Below are 17387 nucleotides of genomic sequence, written 5' to 3'. Positions count from 1 at the left end.
GCAATTATTTCTGTCCTTTTCAGAAACTAACACCCTTTCTGTTCTCAGGTATAAACCAGAAACACATGTTGCTCCATTAAAATAGAATGTGCAAATGGAATAGCTATAGATTTTGAAACAAATTTATAGATAGAAATATTGAAGAATGTGTGGGAAAGTGATGGCTTTATTAGTACAGAGGAAACATAGATACTGCCCTTCATTTTATTAATTTTTTTAAAAAAGAAACAGCTCCTTGCTGAGAAGCATATGTTGTTGGGTTTTCTTTATTTAAAGAAAAAGGATCTGGTAGACTAATTTTTTATTTTTATTTTTTGGCTGGAGGAAGTAATTTGATTTAGAAGCCAGAGCTGGTGGCTTTGCACAGTGTGTTTCACAGAGCATCCTGGCATCAAAGGCCAAAATGGACAAGCAATTAGGCCACCCGCTCTTTCACGTAGTAAACATAAGCAAAGGGCTGCTTTTACTAGTTTTTTTAAATAAATAAAAGAGACTGATTTAAACTAATTTTCTGGGTTTAAGATTTTTTAAAACATACATCAAATATTACTGTTGGGTTAAAGGTCCAGATGCTGAAGTTATCATTGCCTTAAAAAAAAAGTGGGGGGAGGTCTTAAACCCAAACTCTTTTAGGTATTTGGGTGGTTTACTGTTTTCTTTGTCATACGCACAGAGATACAGCAGCAGCTTATTTGACTAAAGTTCACAGTAGGGTCCTTTTGTAAAGAACTGTAATGGACAGTTTAGATCAATAAACAAGAGATAACAAAAGTGAAAAATTAAAGGGAATGGGGCTTGAAAAGGAAACAAACTGGTCTGATCACTGTGACTTTGAAGTGTGCTTCATTATTGTGTGTGTTCACATACAGAAGTCACAAACTGGAGTGAAGATGAGAGCAAGGAAGAAAGCCTGGTGGAAAAGATTCCTGTTTCAGGTAAAAGTAATGGCTGCATAATAACCTCAAATGCAGGATTTGACTTCATTATATAATCAAAACACTGCATTTCAGCAGCTTGCAGATCCCTCTAACAGTGAGTAAGTTCAGTTACTACATATTGAGCGCAGAGATTAAATGTAAGATCATAAAGTCCATGCTTATGTTAACATAAACCAAGATGCAAAATAACAGTCCCTATTTTAATTCCTTTTAATCATGGTTTACATTTTAACCCTTCTGAATATCCTTAGTCATTTTAGCCTTTCAGGTCTTCGTATCAGTGCTACAAAGGTCAGTCTCCATGGGGAAGAATCAGTAATTATATGACAAACTACAGATGTTTCTGATTTGACTCTTTTTTTCCTTTATGCGTGTATCATTGAATGTATATCATAAGAATAAGAGCAAGGGGGAAAATTGCACCGAGCAGGAAGCAGTGTTTGTGCTTCAGTTACAAAGGAGCTGTGATAATTTAAAAAAATGTTTTGCAATAAGGTTTAATCAGGACCTGTTAAGATCTGCTTTTCTGTTGGCTGTATTATGTTTGTTTAGAAAGAATATCAGAGATGGCACAGCAGTTTTGGTTTGGGGGACATTGTGTGCATTAGCATGCTTGGCAGATGCCCATTTGTAGCAAATAAATTAGCTGCTACTCAGTTTTGGAAAAAAGGAAACACCTTTCTTGCAAATTGGGCTTCATTATCATATTAAAGTGCAAAGAGTTGGCATTGAAGTGTTGGAGAATGTCTTTAAACTGTCATTTTGGATTTTTAATGCAAAAAGAGCTTACACAGACATGGGAAGGGGTTTGTACTTTTTTGTGGAAGTTATTCCCTGAGATTTGTGCCCTTCGCACCCAATATTTTCCCACCAAGTATCAGATAATTTGGGAGTACAAAGTAACAAAATAAGTTCCACTGTGAAGTTCTCCTGTACATGCTGGGGTGAATTAAATGGGATCTGCGCATGTGCACGCTATTGTTAAATGACAAAACAGGTCTTTTGAATGAAGGTGTCTGAAAGATTCATGTCAGTTGTAAAGGTATAGACACTGATGTTTTATTTTCATTACTGATCCCTGGTAAATATGAGCAAAGTAGTAGAGTATTTTAATGTCCTCTCTAAGGATTTGTGCAGAATTGAAAAACAGGAACTTGAACATAATGGAGAAAGATCTCTCAGACTAGCTGAATGCCTGGGGTATGGATATTATAATGATGATATGGATTTTGTGTGTGTGTACGCACACACATACACTAATATGTCTTCACCATCTGTTTTTTGTGCAATATTGCTGAGGCTGTATTTACTCTCCACAAGGCTCTTTACTTCTGGATATTTATGCGTGTGAAGCTAGTGCTTGTGTAAAGAGGTGCTAACTTATCCACAGTTCTGTCTTTGATGTCCAGAGAAACATCGGGCAGTTTCATTGTTCTTATTTCTCCTCTTCCCTGAACACAGCCTCTTTCTTTGAAACAGCCCTTTGCTGGGGCAATTTACTATTTAAAAAACAAGCTTTGCCGTTACTCATGAATAAATTGGCTTGCATATAAGACTGAGCTGCAAGTATTTGAGCTTTCTCATGAATATGTTTGGCCTTGTGGAAAATGCCTCCCCTCCACTTTGAAATTGCTTGGAAAGTGTTTCCTGTTCAGGTAGCATTGCCCTCACTTTGAAAAGACTTTGTTTTCTTTCCATGCTTTCATCATATAGTCAAATCTGATTGGCCAGATTCACTCACGTGAGTAATCAAGGGTGGAGAAAGAAATCCTCTCCAGAGAAAACGGAATATGTTTTTCAGGAGCAATGTATTTTTCTGCTGAACCCACTCTACCTGTGTAGTGTTCGGCTTTTGAGATTGCAACTCTTAGAGAGATTATGAATTGAAAATTCGCCAGAGCTCTGCTTTGAGGGTCATTTGCAGCTTCATAACACTCTTTGCTTTACCATGCCAGAAAAGGCTATCACCCCTTCCAACTTTTGATTATACAGTTTTATTTCTAGGACCGCATGTAACCAGCAAATGAATCGACACCTGTATTCATCTTTCTATCCTTTATTGAAAAAGGGAAAGGTTCTTTTTTATTATACAAGACAGTATACAATATAGAACTAAAATTATTGAACTTAATGCAGAGTGTAGACAAACAGGCAAGTACAAAGGTCCTAACATTATTCTAATGCATATCAAAACTAGTTGTCTGTTGGAACAAATCAGAATTCAGTCTCTTGTTCATTGCTCTTAAGGAATATCAAATAAGCCAAGAAGGTCCCTATGTCTTACCAAGCAGGGGTCCTTCAATCTCTGACTTCTGAGTTTCAGCCCAAGAAAATCTGATTTGGTCTTCACAAGCATGTCTAGTTATAGAGAAAACATATCTATCTGATCAATCTCTGAAGTTACTTATCACAATCATGTGACTACTTCTAATTACCTTGCTGGCTATTGTGACAAGCAAAATCAGCACAAACACAAATGTTTATTTTAACAAATTCTTTCAGTACAGTTTTAACATAGCACGCTAGAAGGCCATAAGCTGTTTCATCAATAACACTTTTTCAGCTAAAATACTTTCAAGCCTCAAAACTGCAAGCAAAGGATGACATAACTAGCAGGTGTCTCCTTATACTGGGTATGAGATCATTGCTACTGCGACACTTGGAAATGGATGCATAAGAGTATTCAGTGCAGCCTTGATTATATAGGCATGGCAATTTTTACAAAATAAAAACCCACTTCCCTCTCCTCCCTCCTTTTTCTTTAATTAACTCAATAAACAAACAGTTTATCTGCTTGTCTTCTGTGCAGTCCCACATGGGACTGCACAGGAGCAGGCCAGCCGGCTGCGGAGGAATTTTTGAAAGCTTCTAGAAGCTTCAGAGCGCTTGGAGCACTCCCCCCTCACCTCGCCTAGAGCCGAGTGCAGGCTTTCCCCCCGCCCAAACGGTCACATGATGAGGGTGGGAGGGAGCGCTCCTCCCTCAGTTCTCTCTTCACCACCGTGTAGGGAGGGCATGTTTTGATGTGCTCTGAAGAAATTACCTCAGATTTATTCAGCTGTTGTAAGGAAGCTTTCTCTTCTGCTGTGGCTTTGTTTTAAAAATGTATGTAATGTGGGCTGAAAATGGTGACTAACAATGAGCATGATCAGTGTCTCTACTGTCTGGGAGAGTCCCACATTGTCAAAACCTGTCCCTCATGCTGGCTCCTTACTCCGAAGGCCTGGCAATTTCGTGCTTCTTGTCTGAAGACTGTGTTATGGGAGAAATCCCTCATGGCGGTGGATTTTACAGCCTCTTCAAAGTCTCAGGGGAGGGCAGGTACCCCTTCTGTTTCTTCTGCCCAGCGGTTTTGGCCACACCTCTTTCACCCCTGAAATCTACCTCAGGGAAGTCTGAGAAGTGGCAAAAAAGTCAAAAAGACCCTGAAAGACCCTCAAAGTCTAGTAAAGGAGCTCCGTCATCGTCGTCTAAAGTTAAATAACTGTCTGATACTTTGTCGAACCGTCTCAACACTGACCGGAAGCTCCAGCTGGGAAAACCTCTCCTAAGGCGTCTACCTCGTCTCGGTACTGAGAGTCCCCATCACCACCGAGACTTTCTCGTCGTCGAAGCCATGGAAGAAGTCTGGATCTCGCTCAACACAGCATCCGTGTCTCCTAACGGGCGCTCATCATTGGTGCCTAAAGAATCTCATCGGCAACGAGACTCCAGAGTTGCTCTTTCCCTCTAGGACGCCTTCGCCATTCGGGGTCATCAGATCCTCGTCTTCTGAACCTGAGGTAGTAGAGATGTCTACTCAGCCTTCAGTGAAGCCTAAGAGGAAGGAGGTTGACTGGCAACACACTCATGCTACGACTGTTCCTGGTCCCATGTTCCTGGTGCCTTGGTTGTTCTATCCGAATCCGTACATGCCACTGCCTCCCTATTGGGAAGCACCTTTCCCAGTCTCGCATCATCATCGCTGAGACTCTAGTCGTTCCTCAACATTGATTGTGACCATTCAGCCTTGGTTCCGTTCCATGCAACTTCCCATCACTTTGATGATTCCGACTCCGAGAAGAATGTGGAAGAGTCCTCAATGCCGTACCCAGATGCCACTGTTGAAGACTCAACACCAGTGTGTGTGTCCCCCCCGCCATCGATTTGAAGTTTTATTCAGATCAGCTCATGTGAATGGCCAAGGCTCTGGACATTCCTTATTCCCAGCTTGACTCTAGGGCATCAGACCCTATCCTGGGTGTCCTTTACAGTTCAGACACTGGACCTGTTGACTTGTCCTTTATCCAGGGACTAAAAGATATTGCAACATCTGTATGGTCTTGTCCGTCCACCATGCGGGCGTCCACAAAATGTGTTGAATTTCTTTACAAAGTCATACCTGATGGTTCTGAATTTCTGTTTCAACATCCTGTTCCCAATTTGATTGTTAAAGATTCTCTTCCTTCATCATTTAAAGGGGGCAATAATTTCCTCCCAATTGATAAAGAGGGGAGAAAGTTGGATGCATTAGGAAGGGAGATGTATTCCTCCAGTGCTTTAGCACTTTGTGTCAGTAACTTCATGGTCATCATGGGCAGATATAAATTTTTTCTTTGGGACTGTGTTTCCCAGTATTTAGATTTTTTACCTGAAGATAAGAAAGCACCCTTTTAGAGGGATCCCGCCTTGGGTGGCAGCAATTAGATGCTTCCCGTCACACTGCTCACTGTGCTTGCCAATCCATGGCTTCGGCAGTGGTTTTACGGCGACATGCATGGTTTAAAAGCTCAATGTTGCTGGCTGACACAAAGTCCGGAATTGAAGACCTTCTGTTTGAAGGCAAATTCCTTTTCAGTGAGGAAACTGATACTATTCTGGATACGATCTGGAAGAATAAACAAAATGTGAAGTCCTTGGGCATCACAACACAGTCCAGTGGTGATTACAGGCAAAGGTACTTCCCACTCCAGCCTGGCACTTATAATAAACCTTGTTGATACCATCCATATCCAGCTCAACAGAGCTACAACCCCCCTTATGTCCCAGCCCAACAGGGGAGACGTGGAGGGTTCAAATGAAAGGGTAGACAGGGAGGTCAGTCTCCTAGAGCTGTGCAAGCTAGATCGAAGCCTGCAGCATGACTAGTTTTGACTTGTTTAATTTTTCCAATCAATGGGCCCTGGTTACATCTGATGATTGGGTGCGGGCCATAATACAAAATGGCTATTGTTTGCACTTTCGTGCTCTGCCTCCTTGTTCTTCTCCTCCACCACCTTCCTCTACTGCTTCTCCTGTCCTGGTTGAGGAGATTCAAAGGTTATTACGGAAAGGTGCCAATTCGGAAGTTGATGTCTCGGTGGAGGGACCTGGGTTTTATTCCAGATATTTTCTGGTGGAGGGGGCCGTCAATGTCCTATCCTCAATTTTAGGGCCCTCAATAGGTACCTATACGTCACTAAATGCCGGATGTTGTCTTTGAAAGACGTGCTTCCATTGTTATCAGGAAGCCTATGGTTTGCCACTTTAGACCTACAAGATGCATATTTCAATTAGTCCATTCATCCCACTTATAGGAAGTGTTTGCGTTTTGAGTGCCCAGGGCATTGTTACGAGTATAATGTCTTAACTTTTTGGCCTAGCGACGGCATCTCGTGTCTTCACAAAGTGCATGTCGGCTGTGGTTGGCTACCTCTCCACCAAGGGTTGTGTGGTTTATCCATATTTAGATGACTGGTTGTTCATCTCTCCTCTGCCCAAACTTTGCAGGAGGACATCTCCCTTGCATGCCACACCTTAAATAACCTGGGCCTCATAATCAACTTAGACAAGTCCCACTTGACACCGGTACAGTGTATCAATTTCATAGGAGCTGTTCTCAGTGCCCCTACTCTTCCAGCTTACCTACCTGTCCAGAGGGCCAGAGCCATTCAATCCATGGTCTCCTCCTTTACCCACAACCGTTTCCAAAGGGCCATTACAATACAAAAGTTGTTGGGGGTTATGGCTTCGACAACCTATGTGTCCCCTATGCTAGGTTGTGTATGTGATGCTTGCAAAATTGGTTCTTATGCCACTTAAGGTTGAACGTTGTCCCACAACATTGCTGTCTATCCCTAGGACTGTTAATCTGCTCCATGCAGTGGTGGTCCCTGGATAATAGTCTGCTAAAAGGTTCTCATCTAGGCACCTTTACACACAATTATACTGTCTACACCAATGCCTCCCTTTCGGAGTGGGGTGCCTCCTGTGCTTCCCATAGGGCTTGGGGCCATTGGTCTTCTAGTGAGTGCTTGATGCAAATCAATCAGTTGGAAGTCAGGGCAATAAGAAACACTCTTGCTTCTTTTGCAGTGCTGTTGGAAGGATAGCTCGTTCTTATAGCCATGGAAAACACGGTGGCTATGTTCTATGTGAACAAACAGGGGGGCACGGGTTCCCTGTCCCTCTGCATGGAGACTTCCCAGTTATGGTCCTGGGCTATACAGCACCCCATCACTTTGTCTGGCATCCATGTGGTCGGCCAGGACAATGTGACCACCGACAAACTCAGCAGACAGGTCTCTGGCAACCACGAGTGCTCGCTCAACTCTACATACATTACCCCTATATTTCAGCAATGGGGATTTCCCAGGGTGGACCTGTTCGCAACATGGCACAATTCCAGATGCCCCAATTTCTACTCAAGGGTGGGCATAGACAGGGCATCGTTAGGCAACACCTTCCAAATACGATGGGATGGGCCTTTACTACTCTTCCCCCTCTTCCCTCTGATCGCCAAGACGATTGCCAAGGGGACGGCCCTGTACCATGACTATCTCTCCATCTGACGGCATGGCTGCTTCTCCCATGACTCACACAGGGACAGGGTGTCTGAGGTTCTTCTGGCCTCTAGAAAACCTTCCACCAAGCAATCTTATGAATTTAAATGGGAACGGTTTGCTACCCTCTGCTACAATTCAGGGTTTGTCCCCTTGCTCTTGTCCCCCACGAACTGTCTTTGAATATTTGTTGGAACTCAGAGATACAGAGTTAGCTGTGTCCTCTTTAAAAGTGCAGTTAGTGGCCCTATCTTACCATAAAGGTGTTGGTGCATCTACGTTGTTTTCTGCCCCTGAATCTAAACATTTTCTGCTGGGTTTGTTAAATATGTACCCTGTTATTAAGCCACCTTTGTCTAGTGGGAGTTTATCCCTTATTCTATCGTTTTTGGCACATAAACCATTTGAACCTCTCACCAAGTCTGACATCTCCTTTTGTCTCCTTCAAAGTGGCATTTTGGTGGCCATCACTTCAGCCAGAAGGGTGAGGGAACTGGCTGCACTCTGTTTTGATCACCCCTTCACAAGGTTCCACCCAGATAAGATGGTCCTCAGGACTAGCCTAGAATTTTGGCCCAAAGTTGTCACCCCCTTTCACATGTCCCAGGATATAGTGTTACCGGTGTTTGCCCTGCTCCAGGAACACCTGCTGAGCAAGCATTACACACACTAGATGTACCAAGGGCACTCTTTTATTTGGACCATACAAAGTCCTTTCACAAGAACCCAAATTTGTTCATTTGTTTTAAGGGTCCCCGTAAGGGCAAAGAAGCTTCGGCACAATCCATTTTCCGGTGGGTGGTTACAGTTATCAGGTTAGCCTATGTCTCAGCAGGGGTAGACTGTCCCTTGTCCATCAAGGCCCACTCCACCAGAGCCCAAGCCTCGTCAGCTGCTTTTCTTGGAAGGGTGGATCTGCACAACATCTGTAAGCTGCCACCTGGTCCACTCCGTCCACGTTTCTGTGACACTACTCCATCAATGTCGACTCCAGGAACGCTGCAGCTGTTGGGAGAGCAGTGTTACGTTTGTTGATCCAGTGAGGAGCTCACACCCGCCTCCAAGGTAACTTAGCTTGCCACTCTCCCATGCAGGACTGCCCAGAAGACAAGCAGATGAAAACAAAGTTGCACTTTCCAGTAACTGCTGTTCATCCAGTATCTTCTGTGCAGGCACGCATCCCTCCCCCCTTTCCCTGCTGTGGGCTGCCGTTTTATCTGTGTGCATCTGATTGGTGCCTTTCCTCCACGGCGGTGAAGGGAGAGCTGAGGGAGGAGCTCTCCCTCCCACCCTTGTCATGTGACTATTTGGGCGGGGAAAAAGCCCCACTCGGCTCCGGGCGAGGGGAGGGGGGAGCACTCCAAGTTCTCTGAAGCTTTCAAGAATTCCTCCATGGCTGGCCTGTGCCTGTGCAGTCCCATGCGTGCCTGCACAGAAGACACTGGATGAACAGCAGTGCAACTCTGTATTATCTCCCTTTTTAACTGCATTTTTGTATAGACAACTTGTAAAGGCTAGATCTTGGACACAGATAACTCAAAAATTATGGTAACTGCTGCCTTGGCTCTGAGAGCTATTTTGTATGTTATGATTATGCAGGCAGTCCTTCTATGCCTCCAGAAATCATGAAAAATGTGGGCATAATCCAGCCAAAGCACTTCTAAATCCATTGGGAGGGATTTCAGTGCTTGCCACATTCTGTGTGTGTTTACTCCCAAAAAATGTCAGACAGGCTTAGTGGGGCTTATTCCCAAGGAAATGTGCATGTGATTGCACCCTTTGGCCGGATTGTGTCCTGTGTATAAAATGCTACTTGCAGGCTTTTGGATGTTGCTAAAATACTGATGTTTAGTACTCCAGCATACTCTGGCAGGTAAAATATTAAGTAGCCGAGCACAGGAGATGTCAGTCCAAGTTGCTCTTTCCCCCCGTTTGTACAGAGGTTTGTGTGCGCACAACAAGGCCTTTTGATTCTGTCAGCCTACTTCTTCTCTGTGTTGCATATAACCTTTTGAAAATCTGGAAAAAGCAGTTTAATGTGCATTATGTGTGGTGTGGCTGCTGTTAGGGAAATAAAATAAATGGCCTTTAAATGCACTTATGTCAGGATCAAGGCCACCTCCCGTGCATTTGCTTTCATGGGAGCAGAGATCCCTTCCTATCGCTTCTTTCAAATTTTCAATACATTGTATTAATTAGGGTGTGAAGTATAAGTGAAATTCAAAAAGTTTCCCCAGGAAAAGAGAGAGGAGGCGTTTTATCGGTGCTCATAATGTGTCCTTGCGGTGTGAGCCCAGCTTTGCATCTTGCTTGACCAGATATTCCAGCAAGCCATCAGTCTGGCAGCTGCCCCAGGTAGACTGTCTGCCTTTAAAAAAAAAAAAGGTGTGGGTGTGTTTGTTTATATGGCTATACATTCAACCTTCACCTTTATTTTTAAAAAATCACAAACATTTTAAAAACAGTGGCAAAACTGCTTTGGGAATTGGAAGGGCAGGGAGGTGAGTTTTCATGGTCAGAGTAGGGATGCCTCCAGAATTACAGCTCATCTCCAGACTACAGAGGTGGGTTCTCCTAGAGAAAATGGATGCTTTGGAGGGTGGACTCTATATGTTATTGTACCCCACTGAGGTCCTTGTCCTCTGGCTCCACCCCCAAATCTCCAGGAGTTTCCCAACCTGGGTCTGGCAACCCTACCCTCCATCCTCTGCTGGTAGCCAGGTGGGACCTGGCAACCCTAGGTGAGAGCTATTCGTACCAGCCAAAGGTGCTCTCTGTGGCTTGTTTCTCCCTGTCACTTTTAAACTGAACTGCACTGGAAACTTGTAGAACTACTTTTTCAGATGTCTCTCTGTGAAAGTGAAGGAATATTTTTAATGAGTGTGCAGTATGTTAGTTTGGTCCCCCTTAAGCAGGGGGCCTCAGTTCGCATGGGTTCCTATCGCCCATACAGGTAGGGATGTGACTGTCAGTAGGACAACCCAGACTTCAATATGATCACAAACTACATAGAGTCAGAGTCTGAAATCCATTTTTTTTTCAAGATGGAGGCTGTCACTGGGCGAGTTCAGGGCCAAAAATGTACTGGATTAACACAGTAAGGATGTTCTCAAGCTACTCTCACTATTCTTAAAAAAATATTACATTTGTCCATAGTAAGTGTTCTATTATTACTTTCAGTTCCATCTTGCGAGAGCCAGCGTGGTGTAGTGGTTAACAACGGTGGTTTGGAGCGGTGGACTGTGATCTGGAGAACTGGGTTTGATTCTCCACTCCTCCACATGAGCAGCATAGGTTAATCTGGTGAACTTGATTTGTTTCCCCCCTCCTCCACATCAAGCCAGCTGGGTGACCTTGGGCCAGTCACAGCTCTCAGAGCTCTCTCAGTCCCACCTACCTCACAGGATAGGTGGGGAAGGGAAGGTGATTGTAGGCTGGTTTGATTCTCCCTTAAGTGGTAGAGAAATTTGGCATATAAAAACCAACTCTTCTTCATCATCTTCTTTCATCTTCATCATAAGCTGGGCCCTTTTTTGGGCTCTGCCAACGTAGCTACCCTGATCCATGCTACCGTGACCTCCAGGTTAGACTATTGTAACATGTAATATCAAGAGCCAGCATGGCATAGTGGTTAAGGGTGGCGGACTCTGATCTGGACAACCGGGTTCAATTCCTCACTCCTCCACATGAAGTCTGCTGGGTGACCTTGGGCCAGTCACAGTTCTCTCCAAACTCAGCCCACATGGAGGCAGGCAATGGCAAACCACCTCTGAATGTCTGTTGCCTTGAAAACCCTACAGGGGCACCATAAGTCAGCTGTGACTTGATGGCAAAATCTTACACACACACCATGCTGTACCTGGGCCACCACTGAAGATATCTTGGAAGCTTCAGTTGGTAGAAAAAGCAGCAGCAAAACTCCCAATTCAAAGTGCCAATTATATTTATATATTTGTTTCATTTATACTCCACCTTTCTCTCCAATGGGGACCTAAAGTGGCTTACATTGTTCTCTCTCCCTCCATTTTATCCTTACAACAACTTTGTAAGGTAGGCTCAGCTGAAAGTGTGTGACTGGCTCAGGGTCATCCAGTAAACTTCCATGGCAGAAGAGGGATTCGCATGTTGGTCTTCCAGATTATAGTGCAACACTAATCCATAAGAACATAAGAAAGGCCATGCTGGATCAGACCAAGGTCCATCAAGTCCAGCAGTCTGTTCATACAGTGGCCAACGAGGTGCCCCTGGGAAGCCCACAAACAAGATTGTCCTGCCTGTGTTCCACAGCACCTGCTCATCTGATCCTGCACCACACTGGCTATTACTGGTTATTACCTTTAGAAGCCTAGGGCCCTCATACTTTTTGTTGTTGTTGTACCAGTCTTTTGGAATGGTTTAGCAGAGTGGGTGCAGAGGATGCCTGGTCTTGAGCCAACACTGGAGACAAAACTGTTCTTCCAAATTTTTGTGAGAGATTGCTGGTCTGGATAAATTGACGCTTCCTCACATGACTCTAAAATTGCCCTTGTTCTCTGATTGTGTACAGTTCTGATTACAGCTAACACAGGATAGAAAGCAGAAGTGTGCAGTTATTAAGTCAGTAATACATTTTAGTGTATGCAAGTTACATTTTAGTGTACGTAAGTTACAGGCATTGGGATTGCAAAAGCCTATTTAAGTGTCATGTGAAAGCAGCCTTTTGAAGGAATACTTGGATTCCAGGGGATCTGAGATAGCAGGAATTGAAAGGAGAATTGAATGCTTAAGTTTGATATATTGTCATTTCTTCCTTATTTCAGATTAGATCTGTACTGCAGTATTGAAAAAAGATGAAAAAGTAATTTTCAGTTAACCGGACAACAGAGTTCTCATTTTTCATAATCACGATTTCATAGTCTGATGATAGATTCAGGTTCTGTGATTTCAAAATCGATCTGTAACTATAGAAAAGCTTGCATGTTTAAATAATCTCTGGGGATGTGAATAGTTTGGAGCCTGTCCTGCATTGGGAATCTGTTGTCAAAACCAAAGAAGACTGCCTACGCAGAGCTGTTTTGACGTGTTGGGCTAGAATCTGTGAGACGTGGATTCAGAACCCACCCTGCTGTGAAACAATTCTGGGCTAGCTGCCTCACAGGGGGGTTGTGAGGATAAAATGGGGAAAACTCTGCTTGGCTGGCCCCCTGAACTCCTTGTAGGGGAAACAGGATTAAAAAGCACTATAAAACCTATTTCTCTCCCCCCCATTGCATCACATTATGCCTCAGGAGTGCTGCTCTAGAGAGCTCCCAACTTTTGAGGGGGCGTTGTGGGAAGAGCAGCAGACTGCCGTCAGAAAAGACACCCCTACACCCAAGTGTGCGAGAATATTTTGTAGACCAAAAACTGTTTTTATTTTTTGGTGTGCGGTTTTTTTTGGGGGGGGGGAAGAAGAGTTGATTTTTATACCCCGCTTTTCTCTACCCTTTTAAAGGAGTCTCAAAGCGGCTTACAATCGCCTTCCCTTCCCCTCCCTACAACAGACACCTTGTGAGGTAGGTGGGGCTGAGAGAGTTCGGAGAGAGCTGTGACTAGCCCAAGGCCACCCAGCTGGCTTTATGTGTAGGAGTGGGGAAACCAACCCAGTTCACCAGATTAGAGTCCGCTGCTCTTAACCCCTACACCACACTGGAAGGAAAGGTTTGTCACCTCTCTATACCATTCAGCTATTATTCAGCATGAAAGGGTTTAAGTTGCCTTTTACAGTGTAACATGTTTAGAGTATTTGGCATTTTTACTGCCATCTAAGGGAGCACACAATCAATTACTTAATACAGATTAGTTATCCATTAATAGAATCTCTGCCCCCCTCCCCCCATAGTACTTGAATTCAGGGTGAATAAGAAGTAGCAATTGAGTGGATTTTTCCTGCTTATTATGTGAAGTTGTGATTCTAATCTGTTAGTGATTGAGAGTCCAGAGCTGGGAGATTATTGCTATTCCAGGTTGGTTACATAGAGTACAAAAGAATACTCTTCCGTGTGCATGTTGAAGTTTGCCTACCGCCCTCAGAACTGCATCTCGTCATATGGGTGAACCTTTGAGTTAATTCGTCTTTCTGCACAAGAATGTTTCTGAAGGTTCTGTTGCTTACAGGCTGTTTAGGAAAAGTCCGTAGTGTTCAGGGAGAATCATTCAAGGCTTTAGAATATGCTAGATGTAAACAGGAGCCGGGAGCTTTGCTTCCTAAAATTGGGTGTGGGTTTTATGGGTCGCTGATGAGTGGGCTTGTAGCAGCCACTGTAGCACCACCTAGTGTTCAACAACTGGGTTCTACTATTCTGGGATGAAATATGTGTCACTTTCTGTACCACTACAGTTCTAACTTGGGGGGGGGGGTTGTTGGAGAGGAAATTTCTTCGTTTTCTTGGGTGTTTGGGCTTAGATTTGGCCATGCCTTGCCAAAGCTTCTTGATGACAGAGATCAGAATAAGCCTTTAGAAGGTGAAAGCTGAAGGGAACAGCCTCACAATGCATTTCCCTGGCTGGCATTTCCCATTGACTTGATTCCCATTTCTTCTTCACATTCTCCTAGCTCACGAGTTCCTTCTTCCTCAATACCCCCCCCCTCCGAGATAGTCTAGTACTGTGTTTAGAAGAAATTTACGTGGCTTATACTTAGTCATAATTTGGTCATCTTTGGTACATATGATGTGTATGAATGAGGAAAAGGAGTGATCCAATTCATCATGCATATGATGAAGCTGGCTTATGAAAGGTTATGACAGAATAAATCTGTCATAGGGTAGTATCCAACTGGCTTTTCCACTCAGTTTAGTCTAATTCACCTTTTTACTGCAGGCCCCATCCCCTGTGGCTTTTGTCCCCTGAAGTCTCATGGTCTCTAGCATAGCCTTTTTGGTGCTCAAAAGGGACCACCCCTCCTTTTTTCACCAGCGGGAGTGCTGGTTGGATTCAACCCACTGTATTTAAGTGCTAGAAGAGTGTTACTTTGGCTACAGGCATGATTACCGCCCCCCCCCCCAACAAAACAAACCAGAATTTGTAATTAATCATGAGCCTTAAAGTGACAGGAATGTTTGTATAATTCATTGACTGGCTGAACAATGCACAAAGAATAGTCGTATTTAATTTGGCTTAGGAGAGCCAGCATGGTATAGTGGTTAAGAGTGGCGGACTCTAATCTGGAGAACCGAGTTCAATTCCCTAGAATTCCCACTCCTCCACGTGAATCCTGCTGGGTGACCTTGGGCCAGTCACAGTTCTCTCTGAACTCTCTCAGTCCATGCAGAGGTAGGCAGTGGCAAAACCACCTATGAATATCTCGTGCCTTGAAAACCTTGCAGGGTCGCCATAAGTCAGCTGTGACGACGGCAAAAACAATAACAGGAGAGCATAACATGTGGCTTTGCTTTCATGTTCTTTGGCAAAGCAGTACATAACCAAGGGCAGAATTACATGTTCTGTAATTCCATGATTTTTTCCCTTCCTAAAAGCAGTTGGTGTGTGTGTGGGGGGGGCCTGTTTACTTCTTTCCTTCCATGGAAAATCATCCTCCCCCAAGGTGGTTTTATTCCCACTGAGGACATTCACAGGTATGAGTCATCAAACTCTGGCTCTTGTTGATGGGTTTTTGTGTGTGATTTATTTCCACAATTTGTTTACTGCCTTTCCTTCCAAAGATGCTCAAGGCTATGTCCAGCGATCAAACCAAAATTATATTGGTAGAAGTATATAGGATGCAAAATAAAATGGTCAGATATGAACGGACAATATTAAAATACCTTAGTGCAAAAGAGCATGCTGGGGGTGGGGGGTGGGGTGGGGCAAAGTTGTTCTCCATGTTGTCTTTCTGAGACAGCTGAAGCTATGGGTATGAGTGACGTGAGCAGCTGTTGTCACTCTGTGGCACTGCTGTTGTCTGAGGGTCTTTCTGAAGTTCTCACTATGGAATAAGGATTCCTGGAATTGATGATAATAACACACTCCTATGGAGATAGATCACAATGGGTAGCCGTGTTAGTCTGTCACTAGCAGTAGAAAAGAGCAAGAGTTCAGTAGCACCTTAAAGACTAACACAATTTCAGGCAGGGTAGGAGCTTTTGTGAGCCACAACAGCGGCCACTGATATGAGGTTTCTTGTGAGGCTGAATAAAATGTTGAGCCATGTTGAGGATAGGTGTGCTGATGCCGATGTCTAGATGTGTTTGTTCTTTCAGTACAAACAAGAATATTTTGTGTATATTGGTGTATGTCCTACAGATGTCTCTGCTCTTTTGACCAACAAGGTAGCTAAATTCTCTTTGAGGCCTAAAGACAGGACCAGCCAAAGTTTTTGATTTCCATTGTTTCCACTAGGAAAGAGTGAAGCATGTGTTTAGCTCTCCTGTTGAAATCAAGGGGGCTTAAATGTCCTTATCTTTGGCTGAATTTTGCCTTTAATGTCTGTCCTGCAAGATGTTTTGTGGTGTTTTGTCTCCTGTTCTGACAACTCAAAGGTTTCTTCTCTGGTATTCGTTTTTAATAGGTCTTCCTTTTATGTGTTTTGAAATGCATTTGATTTCAGCTCGTACATGTTAATACTTTTCTTTGTTTCTGTAACCTGTTCTATTGCACGGGCTCAAAGCAGTGTGCAGCAATTTTTGTAAATGAATTTCTGTCTCTGAAGGGCTAACAATCCTAATAGTTTGTGAGGTAAAAGAGTGTATGTATGGGGCTGGATGGCAATCACATGCAATGGTGATGGTGTTTGGGGGATTGGGGATGGTTCTTCACTCCCAGGCCTAGAAATGTGCCTCCTCTCTAGCAGCACAAACTGTCTTGGCATCCATGGGAGGAGAAGTGAGATGTGGAGTGGGAGGGCTTGGATGGAGACCAGAGCTGCATCGTGGGTGTGTGATGCTGATGGCATCTCTGGAGCTCTTTAGATCATATCAGCTGTTTGCATTTATGTCCAATACCTCCACCCTGCCCACTCTCAAGACATCGCAGGAGTTTCTTCACACAGAAGCAAACACGAGAAGGTGCAGAAAAGAGCAACCAAAATGATCAGGGGGCTGGAGCAACTGTCCTATGAAGAGTGGTTGAAACACTTAGGGTTGTTTAGCTTGAAAAGACGGCGGATAAGGAGAGACATGATAGAGGCTATAAAATTATGCATGGTATGGCGAGGTTGGACAGGGAGAAGGTTTTTCCCCTCTCATTATACTAGAATGCAGGGTTATCTGCTGAAGCTGGAGGGTGAGAGATTCAAAACAGGTAAAAGGAAGTATTTCTTCACACAATGCATAGTTAAATTGTGGAACTCCCTGCCTCAGGATGTCGTGATGGCTGCCAACTTGGAAGGCTTTAAGAGGGGAGTGGACATGATCATGGAGGATAGGGCTATCCATGGTTACTAGTCAAAATGAGTACTAGTCATGATGCATACTTATTCTCTACAGTGTCAGAGGAGCATGCCTATTATATTAGGTGCTGTAAAACACAGGCAGGATGGTGCTGCAGTTGTCTTGTTTGTGGGCTTCCTAGAGGCACCTGGTTGGCCACTGTGTGAACAGACTGCTGGACTTGATGGACCTTGGTCTGATCCAGCAGGGCTTTTCTTATGTTCTTTGATGCTCATGGGGAAACAACTTTGTAGCCTTACATG

The 17387-nt window shown here is 43.9% G+C and overlaps 1 protein-coding gene across 1 annotated transcript in view; it reads left to right on the top strand.

The window, feature by feature from the left end:
- Positions 1 to 17387, top strand: part of KIZ (kizuna centrosomal protein) — a 116135-nt gene that overhangs the window by 60059 nt on the left and 38689 nt on the right. Inside the window, exon 10 of the mRNA XM_056862274.1 lies at positions 870 to 935. Within this exon, the coding sequence (XP_056718252.1) occupies positions 870 to 935 (66 nt within the window). The remainder of the gene's footprint in view (positions 1 to 869; positions 936 to 17387) is intronic.

Source organism: Euleptes europaea, chromosome 17, assembly GCF_029931775.1.
Source record: "Euleptes europaea isolate rEulEur1 chromosome 17, rEulEur1.hap1, whole genome shotgun sequence".
NCBI classification, from domain to species: Eukaryota; Metazoa; Chordata; class Lepidosauria; order Squamata; family Sphaerodactylidae; genus Euleptes; species Euleptes europaea.
This window is presented reverse-complemented; position numbering and strand designations above follow the sequence as displayed.